Genomic DNA, 27536 nt, shown 5'->3' with positions numbered 1-27536 from the left:
GGAAGAGGAAAAGAGCTGGCCATTGCAACCTTACAAAAATCAATGTGTTTCTATTAAGGCAAAGAGGTTTTGAGAGATTTGCTACAGAACTTACTGCCATGAACGTCTAAAACCTCCCAAAGAAAGCCAATCCTCTTTAAATTTCTGAAGCTGAAACTGACCTGTAGCCGGGGAAGTGGTTTGTGATTGACCCAGCTGCCAGGCAGCAGAAGATAGGTTGCTTACGATTGTGGTAAAATGTCTCACCACTGTATAAGGCAAAAACTGCAGAGCTTTTGAAACGGCACCCAAGCGCTTGAAAGGTAATGGTGATTGGAAACACCTGCAAGATATGTATCACTTTTATTAAGAAACAATGATTGTACAATTCAAGATTAAAAACCAGGTGTCTGATGAGTTGTTTCAGAAGGCAGAAATTTGCTCTTTATAAGAAATCATGGTAAAAAGACTCATTCAATTTGTTTGGCAAAAACATTTTATTCACAAAATCTCCCTTTTCTCTGTAACTCTCTGCTCAAATAACTCAGAAGGCTGGAAGCTGACATTTGATATTTATACAGCTCAAAATCTGAATACTCACTAATGTCTGAGCTGTTCTACATACTCCACTACTGTCTAGCCACCGGCCCCCTCCCACCGCCATCTTTGTTCTTAAATCACAATATGAATGAAGAGCTCAGAGGCTGGATAAGTCAAATCCCCATCATCCTTCCCCAGCCCCATGCCACATAATCTGTTACAAAATCCTGCTGTAAAAATCATCCTCTTTTTGGAGAGGATGATGCCATTCTCTGGAATGAAAGCAACTAGCACAGAAATGACTTGTGATTGCAAGTGACACACAAGGAACATTTTTAGCAGGTTGGGGAATAATTACTGCTTCTCCTGGTTCACGGGAGTCTTCTTTACATCTCAAAGCTATAAATAAATCAATGTGCCAAAGAATCATTACAACGTTTACTTTAAAAAGTATGAGTCTTATAAATGGAGACCCAGCTTTCCTCCCCACACCCACCTATCTCTGGTACCCTTGCAGCTTGCCTTACTTGATTGAAATTGAGGGCATTTGGTAGAACGCTGAGTGATTTAAGTAGGTAAATCTCCGTGTGATTCTGAGGAGACAAAAAGACAATGAGCTTAAAGGCATCAGCCAATGCAAACCCACTATACCAGCTTTGGAGATATAAGGGACACCCCAAGCAGCCTACTCCAAAAACTTTTAAGCATCTTTAATGGTACCCTGAGGGCCTCTGCTTGCACTGAGCATCAAACGATGCAAGGTGCTAAATATGTAATGCTCTGCCCTCCTCCCACTGGCCACTGGAGAGCAGAAAGCGGCATTTGCACGACTGGTGTGCATCCTCCCTTCCTTCTCTGGCTTAGAATCTCAGGAATGTTGTGTTATTTGCTTTCTTGCTGACCTACTGATGAAGGGTGGGAACAGCTATCAAGAACCATTAGAAGCTTTCTCAGAAACTTGAGGGAGTAAGAGATCTTGGCGAGGATTTATTTATTCATGGGATGCAAGTCAGACCCTGGTCCCTCCCTCCTCTGCAGTGCCCACTATAAGGAAGGCACTAGAGAGCACACACAACTATAGTTGTCTCCCAGCCCAGCCTGGTACACACATGTATGTTAATGCTTATTCTTAACTTTACTGTTTATACTCATTTCCAAAGGTCACACATCTGTAATAAAAATGGATTTTATCTATATTGACAGTTCTTTCACCCGTGACTGAACTCTCATAGGTAACTTTCATGCACATTTTTCAGGATAAAGCTATTGAGACCAAAATGCTCATAGTTCTAGTCAAAGAGAAACAAACTACAGCAATGTAGGATCTTGATTTCCTATCTCCATGTTAGGGTGCGTTTCACCATGCATTTGTGGAGATGCTCAGGTCTTTGCTATATTGGCTTATGTGCTAGCCCACCAATAAGCGTGTCCCCCAGCCCAGAACTAATTCATTGGTTTACAATTACTCCTGACCTAATGAGGCCCACCTCCCCTCACCACAGACATTTGGCACTGTGAGTGAAGTCAGCTAGAGGTAGGGTAAAAAGAGCAAAAGACGAAAACTACTGCTTCCCAAATAAGAAAGAAAAGAATGTGGTAGGATTGATAGGATTCTCCACCCCACTTTGAGCTGTAACAGTATATAAACATTTGTACATTAACCCTTCTTGTTCTTACTCATCTACACATACATTCGCTCTGCCCGATATTTGCATCTGTATACATACACACCCCTAGTATCAGTGCTTAAAACAACGTATAACAAAATACATGCTACACAGATATGTATATCCTATAAAAATCCACAAAAGACACCTAGAGGCCCCAAAGAATAGAGGCATAAATAAATACAACATTATAGGTGTCGCTCAGTAGAAAACTACACGAGTAACCAGAGGCTGCTGAAGAAATCGGAGGTAGGGGTTAGGATGTGAAAAAAAAAATACGCAGAAGGGAGGAAGGGTGCTCAGGGAATGACACAAGCTATTATAGTCCTTACAAAACACCAGGTAATCTTCCCAGAAGAATGGAAGGGGTTTGGTGAGGTTGGCAGAGATCAACTCAGCTTCTGTGTTTTTCTTCACTGGACGCAATGACCAAATTTCAGGTACTGTATTCACTGTGGGTAACTGTGCAGAAAGAAGGAAAAGACTATCTAGTCTGTGTCCAAATACTTCAGAACTTGACAGAAACTTATTAAATGGATTAATGGTTTCAGCTGGATGAAAAAGAATATAAAAGACCAAAAACAAATTCCTGATAAAAAATGAAAAAGCATTGATAATACAACAATGAAACTGTGGTAAAGGATATGCAGACATTAAATGGAAAAACTCAAATATCACCAACTTTCTCCTTTTGCCTCATTTATGACCCTGGTCAAGCTATGAAGTGAGTTCACAGGTACATTTACACACACAAAACTTGTGTTTTCTAGCTAGTCATTTGCTATTTGATCTTCGCTCTAAGGGTAGAGTTTTGGATGCCTGAAACATCAATCTCTTTTGTAAACAAACCATACCCTCTCTGGGGCACAAAATTACATGGCCTTGATCCAGAGAAAGAGGAGAGGCATTTAACAGACGTTTCTTCTCCAGCTACAGATGAGCTGGATCCTCTAAAATGGTTTATTTGCCCTTTCAACAGCGATTGAAATCAAGTTCAACCAGGACTGAAAAAACAGTTAACCAAGGTGGGGAATAAACTGTTTTTAAAAAGTATTAACTAGGATCTGTTAGATGTATTTCCTTATATACAACTACTGGAAAGAAAAACCAATTCCCAGGGCACTGTGTTCTTACATGGACTCATTTCATTGTACGAGTGCCCTAAGCTATCCATGCCCATCCTCCTATGAATAAGACCAGCAGAAGTGTTCAGCCTGAGAGAAACACACGCTCCATAAGCAGAACCTAAAACCTCAGGAACCCAGTTAAATGCTGTCTGTGTACATCAACACTGTTTCAGTTACTAAAAATTGTAATATTTCCCATCCACATTAAAAAAATTAAAAAAGTGATACTATTTCATGTAAAGCTCTATAGTTATCCTGTCAAGACTCCAGACATGCAGCAATCAAACAGCCCCTGGGGACAGGTTCTTTTATTATACAGTAAGAAAAGTAGCTTTTGTTCTTAAGAGGCTATTTAACACATGGTATTTATAGCACCACCAGTCTGAGAAACTCTACACAGTTCAAAGAAATTAAATAAATACCTTTTGAGTACATGAACAAATTCACACTTAATTCAGCATCTTTTAGTATAGACTCTCACTGGCACAGCACAGCTGTCAATGTCCAGAACAACAAATCGATCTGAAAACCCTGGGACTTAGATGGAGAAACAGTATCCATACCGTATGTAACAAAAAACCCGAGGCAGCTTAACTGACTTCCCCTAAAGTGACCCAGGGTTTCTAGGACACTTATCTCAGGCCCATCAGAGAACAGCTCCTGAAAGTGGAATAAACACATCATACCTTGGGTGAGCCCAGGAGACTTGGAGAGCCACCTCTCGATTTAAGAACACAATCTGTGCCCAGCACAGAAGCAGAGGCCTCTATGTGCAAAAAGAGAGGCTGGTAAATCTGATGGACCCTCAAAGCACATACCTGGTGAGACGATGTAGGTCAGGGCTGTTGAAGGATGAGGAAATAAAACACTGACTTTCAGGTTCTCCTCTCACCAGTGATCACAAACCACACAAGAGCATACACACCCCTACACACGCCACCCTAACGCTGTTGTTCTTTCTCAAAATTATCCCATGGGAGGAAAACCAGACATTTGAAATGATTAGCAAAGGCGGGGGGAGGGGGTGGGACAGGTTTCTACATATAAAAAAACACGCTCACCCCCAAACCCAGCAAAGAACATTAAGATGCCTTGTTTAAAAAAAGAAAACCCTTCTACTTCAGATGTAGTTTGACCTGATACACCACACCCACGCATACTGAATATATTGGTTTACCCATTAGCCTGACTGGTCATAACTCTGAAAAGAGTTGCCAGGCAGAGATGAACCTCTCTGATTAAGCAGCATTTCAAAGACTTAACCTCTCTCCCACGTGGAACCCGCCCTGAATGCCTGGCTGGGTGTAGAGGCGGGAGAGCCCGAGGCTCTCCAAGTGCCCTCTTGGCCAGTTTCTCCTGTGTCCTCCTGGCATCACCATCTAACCCTGAGGTTAAATGACTCAGACAACTGAGAGAAGACAGAGAGTAAAAGTCTCTCTTTCCCAATTCATATACAACTCTTCTTTAGCACTGTGCCATAGAGAATTGCTGCAGTAGAAAGCAAAAGGTATGAAAGCACATGACTGTTGCATAGAGGGAGGAAAAAAAGGAAAAATGTGGGAAAGGATTCCCACCAGTCTTGCCCCAGTGTCACCAGGGCACACAGGGACACCTGCTTCTTTCCCAACTCTCGGGAGAAAGCCCAGCCCCACTATCACCGGAGCCTCAGTTCTCTTCCTGGTGAGGGTGCCTGGAGCGTCAGACGGAAGAGTGGAGCTGCGGGTGGCAGGGTGATGGAGCAAGGGGTCAAGGCCCCAGGAGGAGGATGGCTGTTACAGAAGAGAATCATCAGAACAGGGAGAATCTTGTCTGAGACCATGGATATAAAACTAGTAGCTCTGGGGACTCAGAATTCAGTAAGCCAGTACAGTGCTGAATATTTTGGTAAACAAAACAGAAATAACAAATGAACAGGGCTACCCGATAGTGGAGAACCGTTCTCTTTTCTACTTCAGGGTAGAGGGGCTTCTACTCAGGGTCCACAAATGTGGGTCTGCAGAGCCATGAGAAATCTGAGAAGCCCCTCCCTCTGAGGATTCCCTGGTACCCGGTGGGTAATTCAGCATTAACCAAGGTGAAACAGCAGCCAGGCCCCAGACCATCAGCCTCGGGTCTCTACTGCAGCTGGGCCTCAGTTCTTCTTCTCCTCCTTCTGAGGCTGGCCTTTGGTGGCCCCCAGGGTGTTCCACACCTCTGTGTACATGAGGGTCCCAATGAAGACAAACAAGGTGCCCAGCCAGTGCCACAGGGTGAAAGGGTTCTGGAAGTACAAGATGGAAAAGATGAGGCTGACGAACTTGCGCAGTGTCACGACAAGGGTGACGGTGAGGGAGGCGCATTCTGTGGTGAGAATGAATACGCCCCGGATGCACACATACCTGGAGGGGCGGGGTTAAGGCAGTTTTCTGTAAACAACCCAGAGATTAGCGGGAGAACCTTCTGGCAAGGTTTATGACTTCATACTCCAGGAACCAGAAAACAGGGCGTTGGCCACGGCTGCCCTGAGGCGGCTCCTTGATAGAACACCCTGCAGAATTCCTGTCCTGCCACACCATTTGTGGATCCTAACTTGAAGCTGCCTGAAAACTTCCTATGATAGCTATTTCGGATTTTTTTTTGATTCTTCCCATAGTTTACAGTGAAGGTCACCTCCCAAGTAATGACAGAAGGTAACACTGTCAGTAAAGCTGATCACATCTCCAAAAAGTAACTCTGTAGGGCAAGCATATGAGGTGACTTCAGAGGAATGAGGTCAACTACAATCCGTTCCATTGTTTCAAAGGCTCAAGGGTTTTTCTAATGGGCATAAGGTGTTTCAAGGGTTTTCACTGTGGCTCAGCTGGTAACGAATCCACCTGCAATGTGGGAGACCTGGGTTTGATCCCTGGGTTGGGAAGATCCCCTGGAGAAGGGAAAGGTTACCTACTCCAGTATTCTGGCCTGGAGAATTCCATGGACTGTATAGTCCATGGGGTCACAAAGAGTCAGACATGACTGAGCAACTTTCAAGGTGGTTCAAAAGAGCCATTAAAAAAATTAGGCTTTATTTAATTTGAAATTTCTTGCAGAATTTTGTGGCAGCTTGTGAAATATCCTAGGACACTGGAAAACTCCATATAGAAATTATAGAGGATTTCTGTCACATACTAATTCTTAGTTGCCCACTGACTTCTATCCCTCCACCCAGAGGTTTTCCTTCCTGGTGTCTTATGACTTACTGACCCTCCACACCACCAGCATCTCTTTGCCTCTCTCTCCCTGCAAAAATGCGTTCACTGGATGGGCCTGTCTCCTACTTACTGCAGAATAGATCAGAGCAAAAGCGAAATTCAAGTCACTGCACCGTTAGAAGAAAAAACATTTCTGTGGCAAAGTAGCACAGCAACGACCACATGGCAGAGGAGTGCAAAGGATACTGAGTGATGACATTCATGAGGAGGTAGAACCACATGACGGGCACTGTCACACCAACGACTGGAACCCGATACAGTTCTGCAGAGATTGAGAGACAGTCGTATCACTGTGGACAGCTTATGTTTTCATCCCTTTGAACACAGTAACACAGATGAACATAGTAGAGATAGAAATGTTATTTCTCTTGCAAATAGACTTGGGTCATGTACTTTACTTGCCTTGATGCCAGGCTACATTGTCCTCAAGAGTCATTAACACCGGTTTCTTAAAAAAATTTATATTTTAACTTTAAACTTTTTACCTTTCTTACCACTTTACAGAGAAAGATTGTGCAACACAGAGAAGTTCAAAATGATACGGTCTTAAGTATACTTAAAATACTTGTCTTGAGAGACAAGCCCTAAATAAATGCCATTTGGAAATATGTTCAATCCTACCAGTAATCAAAGAATTCTAAATTATTACAAGGCTATACCATTCTTTATCTATTAACTTAGCAATTAAACACTTATAATAATATCCTGATCAGGCAAGGTGGTGGCAGAACTAGCAGCCATTCAGCGGTGGCAGTATAAATTGGTGTTTTCAAAATCAGTTTCACAATAGGTATTAAGTGGTCAGAAAGGCATTGATTCTTATTCTCAGGAATTAGTCCTAGTTAATTCAAAAGAAGAAACAAGTTCAACATACATTGTGGTGGTGTTTATAATAAAGGAAAAACTAAATGAGTCACAACGCCCTGTGATAAGAGCAAGGACTATGTAAGCAAAGGTACTTTAACTAGATGTGACATTATACACTTGATTAAAAAAAAATCACAAAGATTATATATAGTCACATAAAACACGCAGAACGAAAGTGAAAAAGAAAGTATAAAATTATATTTACACAAGGATTATGACTGTGTGAGAATATATGTAAATAGTGTCAGGACGGAAACTGGTAAAACGAAATTAGCTCATGTGTAGGACAATAGAACTGTAACTTTCCTTAAAATACTTCCTTACGTTTAGTTTTATATAATGAGGCTTGCACGGTAAATATGTGGGAGGAAATAAAATATTCAAGATCAAAGAGAATAAGGACATAGTAATCCTTGAAGGATCAGTCTTTTTATATTGCTAAACTGTTGGGGAGGCTTGAATTATACGGGCTTCCCTGGTGGCTCAGACAGTAAAGAATCTACCTGCAATGTGGGAGACTCAGATTCAATCCCTGGGTCAGGAAAGATCCTCTGGAGAAAGGAAAGGCTACCCACTCCAGTACTCTTGCCTGGAGAATTCCATGGACAGAGGAGCCTGTCCATGGGGTCACAAAGAGTCAGACATGACTGAACCACTAAACTTTCACTTGAATTATACAGCATAACTGAGTAAAGTCTAACAAAGTGATGCTGAAATATGGTTAGTAAATGAACATTAATTTTCTTTTGCAAAAAATAAAAATTTATATACATATAAATAATTTCTGAAATTCTACATCTGGACTAGTGGGAAATCCCAATAATTTAGTGTTCTATTATCTTTGAAATACTTAGCAAGTACTGAAATGAAAAGAAAGTCAACAAATGTTATTACTGTATAATAACTTGAGAGATTCACTGTATCAGCTTGCTGGGGAAAGACAATCCATATGACATACAGTATTTAGACGGATTTTCAGTTTCCTTGCAAATAACAAGTTCATCTGAGATGAAAAAATGTATACTTAGGAACAGTTTTAAAGAAGTTGAAGGCAGACCTTAACAGATTTTTTTTTTATAAAAATACCCATCTCTGTGACTTCTAGAAGGAGCATTCAAGTAACTAAATATCAATCTCAAGGAACTTGATAATGTATTTATTTCAATAGCCCTTTGCTATATGGAGCCTCTTAAGAGACCTTAGAAAACCCTGTGTCAAAAATCATCTATATGTCAATTATATCTCAATTTTTTTAAAAAGTCAGAACCAATTGAATAATTCAGAGCCTTAAAAACTCTTACATGCCGTCATCACACACTTTTTTGCAGTCAAATGGGAGATACAACTTTGCAGACTCAGAGAACAGTCAAAGCTCACAACTTGTGACCAGATAGCAAACAAATGTTTACTGAGCCTCTACTGTCATTCTACAAAACACACTTCCCATTTTATAGGTCTGAGCAACATCAAGCCTTAATTTTAAAAACATTTGTTCCCTGTGTATTCATTTGTCTGTACAACATGCTCTGTCTTTTAGTAGATAATCAGATTATATTGGGGTGACCAAAAAGTTTGTTCAACTTTTTCATTACATCTTATGGGAAAACCTGAAGGAATTTTGGGGCCAACCTAACATTGGTAATTTCTTTTAAGTTAACTAGCAATTATTAGTTAATGTACTAAACAGCCACTGTAAAAAGTAACAGCCAAGTCACACTGTAGATACCTGAACTAATTTTGCTTATTCTTGTGGCCTATCTACCCTGTTGTCATTTCTGTTCCTCCTTGCTTGGAGGCAGCTCGGCCTGTATCTGTGAGTAGATGTGCCTTTCCTAGCAGAGAAGGAGGAACAGGGGAAAAGAAGCTGGACTGCTGTCCAACTTCTCACGGCTCCAGTCACTGCAGTACTATTACGATTTGTTTGCATTCTCAGATCAGCATACATTCCCTATTCAAATGCAAACAGCACACAAATTCCAAAGCAAAACAGAAAATTTGAAGACACTATCTTACTTCATTGGCAAATAATTGAGAAGTGCCTGCAAAAGCTTTTGTTTCTGCAACCACTGATTAATGGCACTATATTTCAGGAAGGTGGCATGGGGATGGGTGATCTGGATATGACAAAAACTGCAGAGGTGAAGTCATGAGTAAAACTGAGACGCTGCGTCTGAAACCGTCAGGTAATTCTACTGGATAACCCCAAACTCACCAGAATTATTGAACAGAACTGCATGGTCATAAATGTCAGAAGCCAAGAAGATGAAACCAGGAAGTGGAAGGGCGTGCTAGGGGAAGAAACATTTCATGTAAATTTAAATGCAAAAACATTACAGAAGTATAATACAGAGTATCTTTTACAATGATTGAAAGTTTTACAAGTTGTGTAAAAAGCAATATCACGCAGAAGGCAATGGCACCCCACTCCAGTACTCTTGCCTGGAAAATCTCATGGGCGGAGTAGCCTGGTAGGCTGTAGTCCATGGGGTCATGAAGAGTTGGACACAACTGAGCGACTTCATTTTCACTTTTCACTTTCATGCATTGGAGAAGGAAATGGCAACCCACTCCAGTGTTCTTGCCTGGAGAATCCCAGGGACGGGGGAGCCTAGTGGGCTGCCATCTATGGGGTCGCACAGAGTCAGACACGACTGAAGCGACTTAGCAGCAGCAGCAGCAGCAGCAGCAACAAGCAATATCAAGAAAAACAAGTCAGACTTGTTAAAAGTATCCAATGCTTTTAATAGTCTCCTAGGTGGCACCAATGGTTAAGAACCTGCCTGTCAATGCAGGAGATGTAAGAGACATGGGTTCAATCCCTAGGTTGGGAAGATCCATTGGAGAAGAGAATGGCAACCTACTCCAGTATTCTTGCCTGGAGAATCCATGGACTGAGGAGCCTGGTAGGCTACAGTCCATAGGGTCACAAAGAGTTGGACACAACTTAAGTGACTGGGCACATACGCAGTGCCTTTTAAAGCACTGGATACTTTTAGGAAGTCCTGACATTGTATGGTATGATATCAACCCGGGAATTACAGTCTTGCCCCATAGAAGCTGATGGTCATTACAAAACAATAGAGCTAGCATCCTTTCCTCAACAAAAGGGAATGGGAAATTGAAACACAGTCATTCTGCCCAAAGGATCTGCCTACATCTTACTGTTTTTGAGAATGGTTAAACAATATAACAGATTTTAAAATTATACGGAATGTGAAGACAGATTTTAGGGAGTTCATGAAACTAATGGGAGAGAGACTAGAGGATAATATGAAGTCAGGGGAAAAGAAATGAAGACAGAGAGAGAGACTGAAGAGGAAGCGGATACAATAGGTAAGCAAACATTAAGGTGCCTGACACCCACCCACCTACCCCCACCACAGTAAACATTTACCAAGCAGTTAACTATATGCCAGGTACTGTGCTAAAAGAAACATGGGAACCAAACAGAATGCTCCTTTATTTTTTAAACTCCCAGCCACATAATGTAGCTACAATTAAATATCTCAAATTGCTTGTTTGCAACTTCAGTTCAAAAGGTTCACAGGGAAGGATTCCTTGAGGTTACTGAACCTGGAGGCAACGCTGTCCCTGAGACCTTGAGGAGCTGGGCGTTATCTCAACACAAACGAGTGGGGAGAAAGAAGAAAGCTAGAGAAGGTGGCTCTAGATCAGCAATTTCAAACAAAAGGCAAACGGGCATATAATTAGCTAATTAAGCTCTCTCTCAAAGGAACAGAGACTGTCTGAGCGGCCTGCTCCTCAAATCCCCCCAGTTCTCCCCAACTCCCGCCTGCACATCTTTTCCTTGGCATAGGGCTTTTGGAACTTTCCAGGTTTCCATATCGGTTTTAACTTGATTTCATCTTCAGGAACACTGGGTTCCTAGAAGGGAATGGTTGTTCTTGGTTGGCAGACATATTCTGTTCACACTGACTAATAACAATCACTTCTTGTAGAGAGCTACAGCAGGCTATTAAAAGTGCCAAAGTCGGTGGGCCCCAAAGCAGTTTACTGGATAATAAATTGATCCTTCAACTATATCAGAAAGATGGCATATCATACTTGAACTAATATACTATAAAAACAACTCAGTAATTTCCTTTTCCCCGGGTTCAAGAAATTGCTTACATTATAAAACAAAGCCTCCTTGGAGTGTTTCCCGAATTGTTTGTACAGAGTCTCTTGGAAAATACCCATCCTTGCAGACATCAGAAGAGCGAAAGTCAGTGCCCCAATGCCTGAAAAGCAAACATGGAATTATAAAACGCCCATACTGGCTAACTTCTCAAAAAACATTTATTCTTTTCTTAAAAAAAAAAACAAAACAAACATTTATTCAGTTCTACAAATATTACACACTAGACATGGAACATGTACGAAATTTAAAAAGAAATAAAAATCAACCACCATATTACCATCCAGTCCCCAATAGTTTGCTATCTTTCCCTGTATATGTTACGTAGATATTGGGTTGACGAAAAGTTCATTCGGGATTTTCTAAGATCTTACAGAATGCTCAAAGGAGATTTTTGGCCAACCCAATAGATACTTTATGCTGAGATGGGATCATAATGAGTATGTAATTTCATATCTTTTTCTTCATGATCTTTTTCCTGGATTTTCTTTCAAGTCATTCCATTAAAAATGTCTTCAAAAGTATGATTTAAAAATGGCATACTATTCTATCATGTGGACTGTACCATACTTAAATGTCTTACAAGAGGAGAATGCTTAGATTACTTCTAATTATTTCATCATTAAAATCAACATACATCCTAGTACATAAATCTTTAAACAAAATGTTGATTATTCCCTTAGGGAAAACTCTTATAAGGGGGATTACTGACATAAAAGTTGCAGACATTTAAAAAGCTCAGTACTTAATTTTTTGCCCAGAGAGTCTGTGTCAATTTACCATAAACAATTTATATAAATATGGCTGCCTTGCTGCACCCTCAGCAGCAATGAGAATAATCAATATCTAGCCAATATAATAGACCAAAACAAAAAGGTGCTGCATTTTGGTTTCAGTTTGCATTTCTTTGTTTAGTAAACCAATGAGGCTGAACATAAGTTTATTGAATATTAATTCTGTGCCCATGAATTGTGTGTTAATGTCTTTCATTCTTATTAGAGAAAGTATCTTCCTAATAGCTCATAAAGATCTTCGTATGTCAAGAATAGCAACCTAAAGGGATAAAGCTGCAAAGTCAAGAAGCAAGGAGAATCCAGTTCTTTCACTACTTTCCTTCCGTTTGGTCAGGCTCCATCTCTTATCGCTGTCACTGACTCTCCCTTCCTTATAGGATACATCGAGGGCAAAGCTCTATAGGAGTTGTTTAATTAATTAAAGCAAGAGATATCTGTATTTTTAAAAATTACCCAGGAGATTCTGATGACCAGTCAGGTTTGGGAACACTGCCCTGTGGAAGAGCTTATGAAGAAAAGAAATCTAAGATTTAGAAATGGGTCCTATGGAAATTTAAAGAGTCAATTGCTGTAATGTGCCCTCCTTTTGTAGAAGCTTCTGCTCAGCAGACAGATCATAAAGAAATGGGTGACACTCCCATTGTTCCCAGAGAGTGTGATGGGCAACTAGACACAGACTTTTCTTTCTATACTAGTGGCAACCAGGAAAAACATCCATGTTGTAGAACATGCTACCCTGAACATAGACATTTTCTTTTTAGTTTCTTCAACCCTAAGGTTCAGAGATATATAGTTAAAGGTGCCTCTCTCTTCCATGGCGTAATCTGTTCAGTTGAAGCTTCTTGCCAAGAAACATATCCCTTAGGAGAAAACTCTGAAAACAGAACTGCAGAGGCAATTAGCTTTACTGTAATTACTGTACTTGCCTAGCAACCACCATGCAAATGCCTGGAATCCATCATTCTCAGTTGAGCTGGACTGGGAAGTCTAGGAAATAAAAAAACATATGAGGTACAGAGACCAGAACTACATGCAAGGGGCCTTGATACAAGGAAAATATTTATGTCACCAATTTCCCTCCATAATTCTCTTTCAAAGATGTAGATCCTTGTATTACATGAGTACTTACATTTATTGTATCATTAATAAGTACCTGGGCATCCCTGGTGAGGAGTGAATAGAAATCATTTGTGAACAGACTCTTACCACCTGCTTCGCTGACATGAAAGTGCAAACAAATATCCCCACAGACACCAGGGCAATGGAGGTATATTTGAAGATACTGTATCTGCAAAAATAATAAAAAGAGCACAGATATGAATTTCCACATGATGCTGACAGTAAAGTGTGGTTCACGAACGTACAGATCACCAAGACATGATCAAGGGGATCACTTCTCAGCAGAGTCCACCTAAGTCTGTGCGTGAAAGAATCAGGATACTGACTCGTTTCTAGACCACACCCTTTCTGGGGGTGTCCAAGACTTCGTACATCAGAAAACTGTTTCATCAGACTGTTTCATCAGAAAACAAAAAAAGACAGATCAGGCAGGACAGTCTATTCTGCTCTTGTGTCTAAATGAAAGTCTGACAGATCTTAATACGGAATTCCTGTTGCTTTTCCTGGTTTCTGGGGCCCAAACATAGTGTGAAGAGACACAGCCTGCAGGGGAAGAACAGGACAGAAGGACTACCAGGACAAGCAGCAGGATTCCACCCTCAGAAAAGAATTCAACTGTCCCTTTTCAGGGGAGGGTGCTGTCTTAATGTCTCTGAATGACTTAAATATTGTTTTTAAATGTGGGCATAGTTGGATAAAGCAAGTAATACTAAACCAATAGGACTATTAGCAGGAATAACGGTGGCATTTCACATTAACTATAATAGTATCAATTAACATCCCTTTCAGGCTCTTGGTGAAGCAAAACGCTTCCGGTGACAATAAAAAGGTGTTAAAACCTTCAGAAAATCTGAAATTTTCTACTGAAATATTTTGTATAGTTCTGGTCACAGCGTGTCAGAAAAAGGCCAAGGGGTGACTAAGAACCGGCCAAGGGGTGGGGTAAGGAGCCAAAAGCACCCTCTAGAGAAGAGGGGTGGGTGAGGAGACAGGCACTGCTGCAGCAGATGTATAAACAGATGGGAGCTCTTCAGTCTGCAACGATCAGAGAGAGAGGTCTAAAATTCAGGTCTGAACAATCATGAAGAACACAGTTAAGGTGAACAGAGGTTTGGTCTATAGTGGGGAACACACTATAAACTTGAAGGGGCACTACTCAAGATAAGCAAAAGGAGATGCCAAATGACTAATCCATGATATAGATAGTTAGCTTAGAGAAGTTTCTGCTTTCTGGGTAAGACCTACTAGACCGAGTCAAAAAGAGAGAGAGAGATGACAGACTCAGAACAGGTTCTTAAGGAAAAATTAGATGTTTGATAAAGGCCCCTGACATTTGGGGTATGTCAGAATATTAATGCATTCCTTTTATAGTAAGTTCTTCTATATCCCTGCTATGCACCAAAATCAAAGGTTATAAAGACCACAGGTCTGTCCCAATGTGAATTTTACACTACCAAGAAGCACAGGGGTCACTTCAAAGATAATGAGCCTGAGCATTATCTCTGTATGCTTGAACAGAAGAGCCTAGAAAAGCAATCAACTGCAAGGGTGTTCTCATCTGGGGAATATATGAGCCTCGGGAGATAAAGAGCTCATCACCAGGAGCCAGCAGGATAGGACAATTATCCTTTTTATGACCCAGTCCTTTTTACTTAAAAAACCCTAGGTTCCCATGCTGAGCTGACAGCTACTTTCCAAGCTGGTACAGAGTTCCAGTACTGGGATTGGGTATGGACTACGTTGAAAGGCTGGCACCAACTCACATTTTTGGTCCTAACAGTGAGGCTGAACTTTCCCTAAGAAACGTTCCGGCCTATATGTGCTGTCTCTGCCCCTTGCCCCTCCTCCTTGGGTGTGAGGGGTGAGGCTCTGAACGAAGGTGAGACACAAATCCCTGGAAACAGCATCCCAGGTACTGCTACTTTTTTTTAAAGATTGTTTTTTGATGTAGACCATTTTAAAGTGTTTATTGCATTTGTTACAATAGTGCTTCTGTTTTATGCTTTGGGGTCATGTGGGATCTTAGCCCAACCAGGGATGGAACCCGCACTGCCTGAATTAGAAGGTGAAGTCTTAACCACTGGACCTTCAGGAGAGTCCCTCATGTACTTCTGATACTTCCCAACTGTACCCGGAGTGAGCTGCTCGTGATAGCCACAAACACCAGTCCTAAAACTTTTCCTTGCCTCTTCTTGGCCACTTGGGCCTTTGTTAGGAATCTTCTTTGTAATGGGTATGATTATTCCTTAGTTCACTATGCTGTATGCTTCCTAGGAGAGCCCTGTCCCACAGAACTTTGGTAAATCTGGAAATGTTCCACACCTGGGCTCTCCAACATGGTTACTACTAGTCACACATGGCTACTGAACATTTAAAATATGACTAGAGAGATGGAGAAACTATATATTTAATTTTATTTACTTAAAAAATTTTTTATTTATTTTACTTTATTTTACTTTACAATATTGTATTGGTTTTGCCATACATCAACATGAATCTGCCACGGGTGTACATGAGTTCCCAATCCTGAACCCCCCTCCCACCTCCCTCCCCATACCATCTCTCTGGGTCATCCCAGTGCACCAGCCCCAAGCATCCTGTATCCTGCATCGAACCTAGACTGGCGATTCGTTTCTTACATGATAGCATACACGTTTCAATGCCATTCTCCCAAATCATCCCACCCTCTCCCTCAGAGTCCAAAAGTCTGTTCTATACATCTGTGCCTCTTTTGCTGTCTCGCATACAGGGTCATCGTTACCATCTTTCTAAACTCCACATATATGTCTTAGTATATAGTCACATGTAGCCAGTGATGACCATGTGGGACAGTGAAGTTCTAGATCAATTGCTTTATAAGTTACTGTTGTTATTTAGTTGTGAAGTTGTATCTGACCCTCTGTGGACTATAGCTTGCCAGGCTCCTCTGTCCCAGACAAGAAGCCTGGAGTGAGCTGCCCTTCTCTTCTCCAGGGGATCTTCTCAACCCAGGAATTGAACCTAGGGCTCTTGCATTGGCAGACAGATTTCTTTACCACTGAGCCACCAGGGAAGCCTGGCTTCACACGTTAGTATGGTACTAAAGATTTAATGACAAGAGTCTATTAATTCTACACAGAGAAAATGCTGCTCCAAAGACACAGGTGGAGCCTCTTCCCTGATCCACTGCCTCAGGAATGGGCCTCACTGTCACAGACAGAACCAAGAACCAAGGCAGATGGCCAAGAGCAAACTTATCAGCACTATGAGAAAAGGAATCCAGGCAAAACTGTGGCGGGGGTGAGCCTTCCTATACACAAAATAAAAGAGCACTGCTTACCTTTTTTTCAAAATGATAATTCCCAGAATCATGTTGGCAATTAGAGAACCCTGTAAAGAGAGACAACAGTTTTAGCGCATGAGGGAAAGAAAATGATGTGATTCAAGACAACCATGAAAATACACAAGGGGGAGAAACAACTACAAAGACGGAGGTTAGGATCAATAACTAGCGAGAATCACTTGTTCTTAGGACAGCAAAAAGGACAAGCTATAAAAATCTATCATAGAAAATAACAACACCTTTTAGAGATGAAATTAAGAATAAAAATGATCAGTTCCCAATATGGTCACAGGTGAAGCTAGGGCTAGCAGGAATATTCCAGACTTATTTTGGGCAGATGGTATAATTGTTGTTTTTGTTTAGTCATGTCCGACTCTTTTGCAACCCCATGGACTGTAACCCATCAGACTCCTCTGTGCATGGAATTCTCCAGGCAAGAATACTGGAGTGGGTTGCCATTCTCCTGCAGGGTATCTTCCCCACCCAGGGACTGAACCCAGGTCTCCTGCTTGACAGGAGGATTCTTTCCTACTGAGCCACCTGGGACACCCATATAATTCACAGGAGCCTTTAATAAGCTTCTCCTGAGCTGCTGTTCGACTGAATGAAGTTGTGCAGGGACCTCTCTATCCTCTCAAAAGGCATCAGTCAGCCAGCAAGTGTTTACTGAAAGTCTACTCTGTGTGCAGTGCTCTGAAGGTCATCTTAGTTATTATAATCAGCTCTGGAAAGTTCCTTTAGGGAATCTCACATTTCATCTCACAAAAATCTCAGGCCACACAAAAAAGTTATTATTCCAATTTTCACCCATTTTGCATTCCTCTACAAGCCTAACTACATTCCCCTTTGAGTTTCTCTCCTGTTCTTCAGGAAACACTGTCCTTATTTATACACAGATTAAACAAAGCTCTCCCACCATGCCTGAGGCAAAGACGAAAACCTCTGCTGCTTCGGGAGAAACCCTACCTTCCTCAAGAATTTCCCTTTAGCTAATTATCTCAAGTCTCTGCTTTCAAAAAACAGCAGAAAAAAGAAGTAATCTATACCACATACTGAGTCTTCCCTGGAGGCTCAGATGGTAAAGTGTCTGCCTGCAATGCGGGAGACCCGGGTTCGATCCCTGGGTTGGGAAGATCTCCTGGAGGAAGGATATGGCAACCCACTCCAGTACTCTTGCCTGGAGAATCCCACAGGCAGAGGGGCCTGGTAGGCTACAGTCCATGGGGTCGCAGAGTCGGACACAACTGAGCGACTTCACTTTCACTTTCATACCACATACTAGAAGTAAATATAATTTTACAGAAGAGACAAAAAGTGATGAGAAAAAAGTTAAATAACATTCATAGCAAGACAATATAAAACCAACTAGAAAATTAAAGGCAAGATCTGTTATCAGGGGAAATTTTAACTTTTCTTTTATTAACTGCCTATAAGCTCTCTGATAAATGAAAGTAAACCATCCACCTTCACATTTCTGTCTCTTTGCTTTCTGTCTCAGAGGAAATTCAGTTTCTTTTCATTCATCCATGAGACCTAGTCTTACACCCTAGACTTTACTTCCTATAGGACCTTTGAATTTAATGGACCCACTTAACTTCATTTTCCAGAGGAACATATGCCTGTGAGTCTGCAGACTTACAGATCTAAATATCATGTGCAGGGGCATGGCGATGTTGAGATTCAGGGCGTAGTTGTTCACCACGCTGACAGTGAAGAACATGGTCACCATCACGGCGTAGTACCTGAGAGGCAGAGACAGCAGTTCATCATCACACAGGGTCCACAATTTCAAGAAAATCAAGTCGACTAGGAAATACATATTTTTGATTTTAAAAGTATTGTGCTTATCTTCTCTATGTTAAAAGATGGTAACACTATCACATGAAGTCAAATACCAAGTATATATCAAAATACTTCACAAAGCTAGACTAACACAGGAAAAGTTTGAACTATAGAATGTGACACTATTTTAATATTCTCCCATAAATAGAGAAGGCAATGGCACCCCACTCCAGTACTCTTGCCTGAGAAATCCCATGGACGGGGGAGCCTGGTAGGCTGCAGTCCATGGGGTCGTGAACAGCTGGACACGACTGAGCAACTTCACTTTCACTTTTCACTCTCATGCATTGGAGAAGGAAATGGCAAACCACTCCAGTGTTCTTGCCTGGAGAATCCCAGGGACGGGGGAGCCTGTGGGCTGCTGTCTCTGGGGTCGCACAGAGTCGGACACGACTAAAGCAACATAGCAGCAGCAGCATAATGATAAAAAACAACTTTTAAAAAATTTAGGAACTCTAATCACTTAGATAAAGGGATAAATACAAATGAAAAAGTTTTATATTTGTATGCCCCCATTTTGAGCTAGAAAATACTTAAGATGACTTTCATATAAATCAGCTTAAGCCATTTAAAATGCTTTTCTCTTTTGGTATGCTAAACATCAGCAATTTCATACGATCCAACCTAATATATTCAAAATGAGAAAAACTGTATTTGAAGTATCTATTCGGTCACTCAGTTGTGTCTGGCTCTTTGCAACCCCAAGAACTTCAGCACGCCAGGCTTCCCTGTCCATCACCAACTCCCAGAAATTGCTCAAACTCATGTCCATCAAGTTGGTGATGCCATCCAACCATCTCATCCTCTGTTGTCCCCTTCTCTGGCCTTCAATCTTTCCCAGCATCAGGATCTTTTCCAATGAATCAGCTCTTCACATCAGGCGGCAAAAGTATTGGGAGTTTCAGCTTCAGCATCAGTCCTTCCAATGAATATTCAGGACTCATTTCCTTTGGGACTGACTGGTTGGATCTCCTTGCAGTCCGAGGGACTCTCAAGAGTCTTCTCCAACACCAAAATTCAAAAGCATCAGTTCTTCAGGGCTCAGTTTTCTTTATAGTCCAACTCTCACATCCATACATGACCACTGGAAAAACCATAGCTTTGACTAGATGGACCTTTCTTGGCAAAGTAATGTCTCTGCTTTTCAATATGCTGTCTAGGTTGGTCATAGATTTTCTTCCAAGGAGCGAGCATCTTTTAATTTTATGGCTGTAGTCACCATCCACAGTGATTTTGGAGTCCAAGAAAATAAGGTCTGTCACTGTTTCCCCATCTATTTGCCATGAAGTGATGGGACCGGATGCCATGATCCTAATTTTTTGAATGCTGGGTTTTAAGCCAACTTTTTCACTCTCCTCTTTCACTTTCATCAAGAGGCTCTTTAGTTTTTCTTCACTTTCTGCCATAAGGTTGGTGTCATCTGCGTATCTGAGGTTATTGATATTTCTTCCAGCAATCTTGATTCCAGCTTGTGTTTCATCCACCCTGGCATTTTGCATGATGTACTCCGCATGTAAGTTTAATAAGCAGGGTGACAATATACAGTCTTCACGTACTCCTTTCCCAACTGGAACCAGTCTGTTGTTCCATGTCTGGTTTTAACTGTTGCTTTTTGACCTACATACAGATTTCTCAGGAGGCAGGCAAGGTGGTCTGGTATTCCCATCTCTTTAAGAATTTTCCACAGTTTGTTGTAATCCACACAGTCAAAGGCTTTGGTGTATCAATAAAGCAGAAATAGATGTTTTTCTGGAACTCTCTTGCCTTTTCTGTGATCCAATGAATGTTGGCAATTTTATCTCTGGTTCCTCTGCCTTTTCTAAACCCAGCCTGAACATCTAGATGTTCTTGGTTCACGGACTGTTGAAACCTCACTTGGAGAATTTTGAGCATTAGTTTGCTACCATGTGAGATGAGTGCAATTGTGTGTTTGTTTGAGCATTCTTTGGCATTGCCCTTCTTTGGGATTGGAATGAAAACGGACCTCTTCCAGTCCTGTGGCCACTGCTGTGTTTTCCAAATTTGCTGGCATACTGACTGGAGCACTTTCACAACATCATCTTTTAGGATTTGAAATAGCTCAACTGGAATTCCATCACCTCCACTAGCTTTGTTTGTATTTGAAGTTGGGTTGGCCAAAAAGTTTGTTTGGGTTTTTTTTTGCAAGACGTTACAGAAAAACCTGAATGAACTTTATGACCAACCCAAAGCAGAGCTAAAGAATTCAGGGCAAACGTGAACAAGTGGTTCCATATTCTTCAGACGTGTCGGAAGTCTTTGAGCACAGAATTCCATCCTTTTACCCCTTTGCACATCTGGGGAATGTAACAGACTGAGTCTCAAGTTACCTTCCCTAACAAGAACCAGTTTTGTGTTCCTGGTGAGGTAGAGGACTCTCTGCCCTCATAGGCAGCCATGCCAGGGCAACATTAATCCAGTCTGGGAAGTTTGAAGAGCTTTACAATGAACGCAGAACCCAGTAATACACACATGCAAAGTTACTGCTAAGAGCAATTTCACAGCTTCTGAATAATAAACTGTTAGTGATTTCACAAGCTTTTTTGTCCAATTTTCCTTGTCCTGTCTTGAAAAGATGCCATTTGGAGATAGAGTTCATCAAGTTCTTTCAGGATAATTAATTCCAACTATTCCACCTCACTGCCTACATATTGCACTGCCTAGAAATTGCTTGTGGGGATGAATGACATGAGCAAGATTTTGATTATGCCTTCACTGATAGAAAATAAAATATCCAGCAAAAACTGCACACATGGGAGCATGGTTGTTAGGGCAAGTTCAGGGGGAGCCTCCAAAGGCAGGTTAGGGAGTTTGGGCTTCACTCTGAGTCCAGTGGTGAACCCTGAGCGCTTGAGAGAGTGGGTGCTATGATACAATGGTAGGAAGCTGACATGGAGGGAGGAACAGGTGATGGGCAGGAGGTCAGCCTGCTAGGCTACTAGTATAAAAGTTATGGGGAGAGTGAAAATGTTCTTGAGCTATGCTACTGGCTGCCAGAGTAGAAAGAAATAGTGGAGGGAGGAGGAGAAGAAGGACCCGAGGAATAAAAGAAAGGTTGGGGCACCTACTCTGATGTAAATGCTGGTCTTGGGAGAAGAAAGTTTTATACAGATACTAAAGACACTGGGGGATGGGGGTATTTATCCTACTAAATACTCACAACTGGATGGATTACACTTTGTTTTTTGTGTGCATGTATCTTTTTAATTTAATTGAACAACAGGACCTAATGTATAGCACAGGGAACTCTACTCAATATTCTGTAATAGCCTGTACAGGAAAAGAATCTGAAAAAGAATAGATATATGTATATGCATGGCTGAATCACTTTGCTGTACACCTGAAACAAATACATTGTTAATCAACGCCACCCCAATATAAAATAAAAATCAAATTAAAAATAATAATAAATACACTTTGATTTCAAGTATCTCAGAGTAAGAACACTGTTTTTCAATACAGTGCTTATTATAAGATCTGCCCTGTTTGTATCTGGCCCCATGAGTATAATTACACAAATTTAGACTCATGGAGGGACGTCTGGAAATAAGAATCTTACCTTAGCTTGCCATTCATTTTGTTTCGATTGCGGTGAAATTCACATAACAGAAAACCCAACCATTTTACAGTGAACAATTCAGTGGTATTTAGTATTATGTTGACCAAAAAGTTTGGGTTACAGAAAAACCAACCCAATATATTACAATGTTACGTAACTACAACCTCTATCTCCAAAAGCCATTAGTTTTTTAAAAAGTAACAACAATACCACTCTTACCATATTTGGTTACCATCATGAGGATAACACACATAAGTACTTAAAAACTGGTTACCACACTAGGCCTTTAACTGACCATATGCCAGACACAGAAGATACACAGACACACACACACAAATGAGTTATTTTAAGTGTTGTGGCAGGAACTGTATTCTAAAAATAGGCTCCCTGCACATATTAAATTCAGAAAATGAATTATTCTACTGATATCTTTGATATAAATCTTATAAAAGGATGCCTCACATTCCCTTTATATGGTTACGAGAAGAACAGCTGCTAAGTTTTATAAAGGGGCTAAAAGAAGACTTCAACGTGCCATACCTTATTGGGATAGCCGGACGCTTCCTTCCCAAATCAGCCTCAAAGAGGAAGCCTTCCACAGCGATAAATAAAAACTGCGCAAATGTCACGATGTTCCCACATCCTGGATGTTTCCTGTGGAGTGGATGAAAGAAAGAAAGAAAAAAAAAAGCACAGAAAACTGAGCTAAAGGGCATTAAGACTTGTTTTACTGGTAGTTCAGAATAACAGGGAAGATGGCTTTCTATTACCCACTGTTTGTCTTTATCTGAGTTTTCACATCCCATGGATCTCACACACACAGCAACAGACCCACAGAGAAGAACGTCAGCTTTCTTCCTTCACTCTTCTGAGGGTGTAGCAGGGCAGGGGGAAGAACCACTCTGATAATGCTCATTCCCAGAACTATGATACAACTTTCCCAGTGAACTGTAGGAAGTTGGTCATAGGTTCTCATTGGGATCCTCACTTAACCAAGAGGGCTTTAGTCCAGATCCTTGTCAGCTTAGACACAAAGTCCAGGGACAGAAATATGCTCAGGTCTTCTGTAATGTTTTAGCTTCCCTTGTGGCTCAGCTGGTAAAGAGCCCACCTGTAATGCGGGAGACCTGGGTTCAATCCCTGGGTGGGGAAGATCTCCTGGAGAAAGGAAAGGCTACCCATTCTGGCCTGAAGAATTCCATGGACTGTACAGTCCATGGGGTCACAAAGTGACATGACTGAGCCACTTTCACTTTGACCTGTAATGTTTACATATCCTCCCGACCAGGAATGTCCAAGACAGCTGTCAATCAAAGACTCCTGCCCAGTGTTGACCACAAGAACACTACCTTAGACAGAGACCCGATGCGGGCCACAACCGGTTGTGGGGAGAGGGACGCGGAATCTTACTCTTTTTCTAAGTATGAAGCACAGGATAAACATACAGCATGTAAGTCCATTTATAGTGTATCTGCAGAGGGATGACTAGGGGGAAGGGTCTTTTGTGGGCATTGGGGGAGGGGCAGTGATGAAGACAAGACCAAGGAGCACTGCTACAGTCTGCCAGTCTCCACCATCCTTAACACAAATGTACTAGGCACTCAGCGTACATCCCTGGACTTCACTGGAACCTCTTCAGTCATCTATGTAAGGGTTGGGCAATCTTCCACAGTGATGCTTCGGAACAAATCTACAAGGTAGTAAAATTCTCTGACGTCCCTCTTGAGGCACTTTGTGAAAGTTAGGTACTTAGTATGTGTGGTTTGTTTTCAGCTTCATTTAGCATCGTGTAGTGCTGCCCCATCACTGGAAGGACAAAATGAGCAGTTGTCTTTGATTTCCTGAGCCCTCCACAGTCCTCATGTTACCATTATTCCCATATTATGAAACAGAGCCTCCCAATTCTGTATCCACATCTTAACCAAAGACATTTACTCAAGCCTAGTGATTAGAGGGATTTAACAATTATCATATATTAAAATAATGTTCTTTATTAACAACTCCATTCTCTATTGGTGGTGTGTGTGTGTGCTCAGTTGCTCAATCGTGTCCTACTCCCTGACCCCCTATGGACTGTAGCCTGCCAGGCTCCTCTGTCCATGGGATTCTCCAGGCAAGAATACTGGAGTGGGTTGCCATGCCCTCCTCCAGGGGATCTTCCTGACCCAGGGATAGAACACATATCTCCTGCACCTACTGTACTGCAGGTGGATTCTTTACTGCTGAGCCACCAGGGAAGCCCCTATTGGTGGTATTAATATTAAAATAGCAATCCCAAGGATCTCATTCTTAAATTCACTAAATAAAAATGAACAATGGCAAGCATAAGCCATTCCTGTATGGAGCTGTGCTTTCCATCTGAAGCAGAACTGTTGCTCCTCTCTAGGCTCTACTGCTTATGAAGGTTTCCTTGAAAACTACTGCTCTGTATTCAACGATCTCTTATGGCACTCCTTATGTTTGAGGGACAGGGCGAAACACTGCAGGAATTCATACATAATCATGTAAGTCATTTCCCTCATTCAAGGAACTAATCAAGACTATGAGCCTAAATATAAGTGACAGGAGAGGGAACTTTAGCTTTAGCACAGTGCTCTTCATCTCCGGCTGAAATGCCAGTGAAAGTTGCTCAGTCATGTCCGACTCTTTGCGATCCCATGAACTATACAGTCCATGGAATTCTCCAGGCCACAATACTGGAGTGGGTAACCTTTCCTTTCTCCAGGGGATCTTCCTAACCCAGGTCTCCTGCATTGCAGGCAGATTCTTCACCAGCTGAGCCGCAAAGGAAGCCCAAGAACACTGGAGTGGGTAGCCCCTATCCCTTCTTCAGTAGATCTTCCAGACCCAGGAATCAAACCGGGATCTTCTACTTTGCAGGCAGATTCTTTACCAGCTGAGCCACAAGGGACTCAGGCTAGGCTCCTCTTTAAAAACCTGTAAGCCTGAGAAGCCTCACCTTCCCCTGTGGGGTGGGGCCCTGGAATCTGTACTTTTGAAAGCTTCCCACTAGATCCTAATGTGCACCCAGAGCTGAGAACCACTAGGGTAGGTCTGGGAGGCGTAGGAGTGTGTGTGTATAAGATGCACAAGTCTTAAGGACTGCCATGGGGCTGAGAGTCCATGTGCTCCACAGAACTTGTGCATGCCAAGTTGCTACAGTCATATCTGACTCTTTGTGACCCTACGGCTTAGAAGCACACAGTGACATGCAGGGCCCAGCTCTGCCACTTACCTGATGACAGCGGAAGTTAATTACCCTAAGTTTAGTTTCCTTATCTTTAAAATGGGAACAGTACTAGTGCCTATCTCCTTGAGTAAATAAGCCAGTCCCTGAAACGCACTTAACAGAGGGAAAAGGCAAAGAGCAGAACGCTAGGACGCCTCCAACCTAAGTACAGTAGCTCTTTTAAAGACATTTATACTGACCAAAGCTTCTCACCTGTAAAATAGAAGTTTTGTATTTTTAAAGCCATAGTGAGGATTCAATGAGAAATCAACAATCACAGGACTCGGTCCAAGGAGGGCTCATGATACTTCTTGCCTTCCCTTCCATTTCCTCTTTACCAATGGCTTAGGCCAATTGGCTTAGGCCAATTCAACTAATGAATAATTATTGAGAACATTCTGCATGTGCAGTTAAGTGCTGGCTGTGAGGGAGCTGCCAACTGAATGAGACATGATCCCTGCCAAGCATGGATGGAGTAAGAGGGGGAAAGAACCCAGTGCCCTGATCCTTCTTCCTGGATGGTTAAAGGGTGTCCTGTTCATCTTCATGCCTCCAGTCTCTGGGCACTGAGTCTGGCCTTCACTCAAGCAACTGAAGCAAATATGACCTAGAATATTAGGATTGTATGAAAGTTAAAAAGAAACTACTTCAAAAAAAAAATTCCCTGTAAAAGTATATTCTTCACAGGATGTTTTAAAGGGCATCATAACGGATTGGATCAAGATGGCAGAGGAGTAGGAGGTGGGGCTCACTTTCTCCCACAAATACATCAAAAATACATCTATGTGTGAAACGATTCTCATGGAACACCTACTGAACACTGGCAGAAGACCTCAGACTTTCAAAAGGGCAAGGAAATCTCCATGTAACTGGGTGGGACAAAAAAAAGAAAAGAGAAAGGAATCGAGATGGGAACCTGACCCCCTAAAAGGGGGCTGTGAAGGAGGAAAGGTTCCTGCCCCTGGGAAAGGCCCTCTCTAGTAGGAAGATCAGCCAGGACAGAGGGGGAGCTTCAGAGTCCTGGAGAAGAGCACAGCAACCCATCTGTGAAGGGCAAAGAAGAGAAAGACCCACACAGATGGTCAGTGTTGCCTAGCTCTCCCCAGACTGAGATGCTCCTCTACTGGGGTGGGTGAGGGCTGGGTACTGAGGCTCGGGTTTCAGAGCTCAGACTCTGGGGAGAGGACTGGGGTTGGCTGCGTGCAGACAGCCTGAGGAGGCTGCCTAGGATGTGGTGTGCCACAGGCAAGGGAGTATGGGAAGATGCCTGGGCCCACCAGAGAAGCAAGGCCATTGTTGGGGGGGGGGGGCGGTGTGAGGAGGTGGTGGGCCCACCATAGGAGCTTCTTTCTCTGAGTACACTCTCAGGAGGCATGGCACAGGCTACTTGAACTCTAGGAGTCCCGAGGAAAGAGACACCATCCAAACCCAAAACAGCCCTCATGCCAAAAAATATTAAACTCACACAAGCTATGCGGGGATGCTCCCACATATAAATAGCCCTCCAAGACTACAGTAGATAGTTGTTTTTTCAAAACTCACAGAGTGAGAGGGATATAAGCAAAATGAAGAAGCAGAGGAAACACTCCCAATTAAAAGACCAAGAAGATTCCCCTGAAGAAACAAACAATGACATAGATCTCTTCAGCCTAAAAGACACCAAGTTCAAAAAGGAGGTAATGAAAATACTGAAGAAATTAACAAAGGCTATTGACAGAAATGCAAACTACTAGAAACATAAAGAGGCAATAAAAATTTAAAAATTCATTGCCAAGACAAAAGTAGAGCTAAAGGGAATGGACAGCAGAATGAATAACGCAGAAGAAAGAATAAGTGACCTGAAAGACAGAATAATGGAAATTACCCAATCAAAACAGCAGACAGGAAGCCAAATGGGAAAAAAAAAAAAGAGAATGAAAGCAATATAAAAGACTTGTGAGATAATATAAAGCATGCCAATCTACATATAATAGGTATTCTAGAAGGAGAAGAGAAATGGGGATTGAAAATGTATTTGGAGAAATTATGGCTGAAAACTTTCCAAACCTAAAGAAGGAAACAGATATCTAGATACAGGAAGCACAGAGAGTTCCAAACAAGATAAA

The 27536-nt window shown here is 41.9% G+C and overlaps 1 protein-coding gene across 5 annotated transcripts in view; it reads right to left on the bottom strand.

The window, feature by feature from the left end:
* Window positions 458-27536, bottom strand: part of SLC35B4 (solute carrier family 35 member B4) — a 41407-nt gene continuing 14328 nt past the window's right edge. The window contains exons 2-12 of one of the 5 annotated variants that reach the window (XR_001295631.2): window positions 22743-22856; window positions 18423-18525; window positions 16781-16830; window positions 13549-13630; window positions 13269-13329; window positions 11542-11651; window positions 9623-9698; window positions 6730-6805; window positions 2519-5691; window positions 1047-1112; window positions 458-918 (exon numbers count right to left, since the gene is read on the bottom strand). Coding sequence is in view for 1 of the 5 variants with exons in the window: in XM_005679485.3 (XP_005679542.2) it covers window positions 5445-5691; window positions 6730-6805; window positions 9623-9698; window positions 11542-11651; window positions 13269-13329; window positions 13549-13630; window positions 16781-16830; window positions 18423-18525; window positions 22743-22856 (919 nt within the window). In the remaining 4 variants the exon portion in view is untranslated. Of the gene's footprint in view, window positions 5692-6729; window positions 6806-9622; window positions 9699-11541; window positions 11652-13268; window positions 13330-13548; window positions 13631-16780; window positions 16831-18422; window positions 18526-22742; window positions 22857-27536 lie in introns of all 5 variants that reach the window. The other 4 variants (XR_001917944.1, XR_309964.3, XR_001295630.2 and 1 more) reach the window with 4 other exon arrangements.

This window comes from Capra hircus, chromosome 4 (genome assembly GCF_001704415.2).
Source record: "Capra hircus breed San Clemente chromosome 4, ASM170441v1, whole genome shotgun sequence".
Lineage (NCBI taxonomy): Eukaryota > Metazoa > Chordata > Mammalia > Artiodactyla > Bovidae > Capra > Capra hircus.
This window is presented reverse-complemented; position numbering and strand designations above follow the sequence as displayed.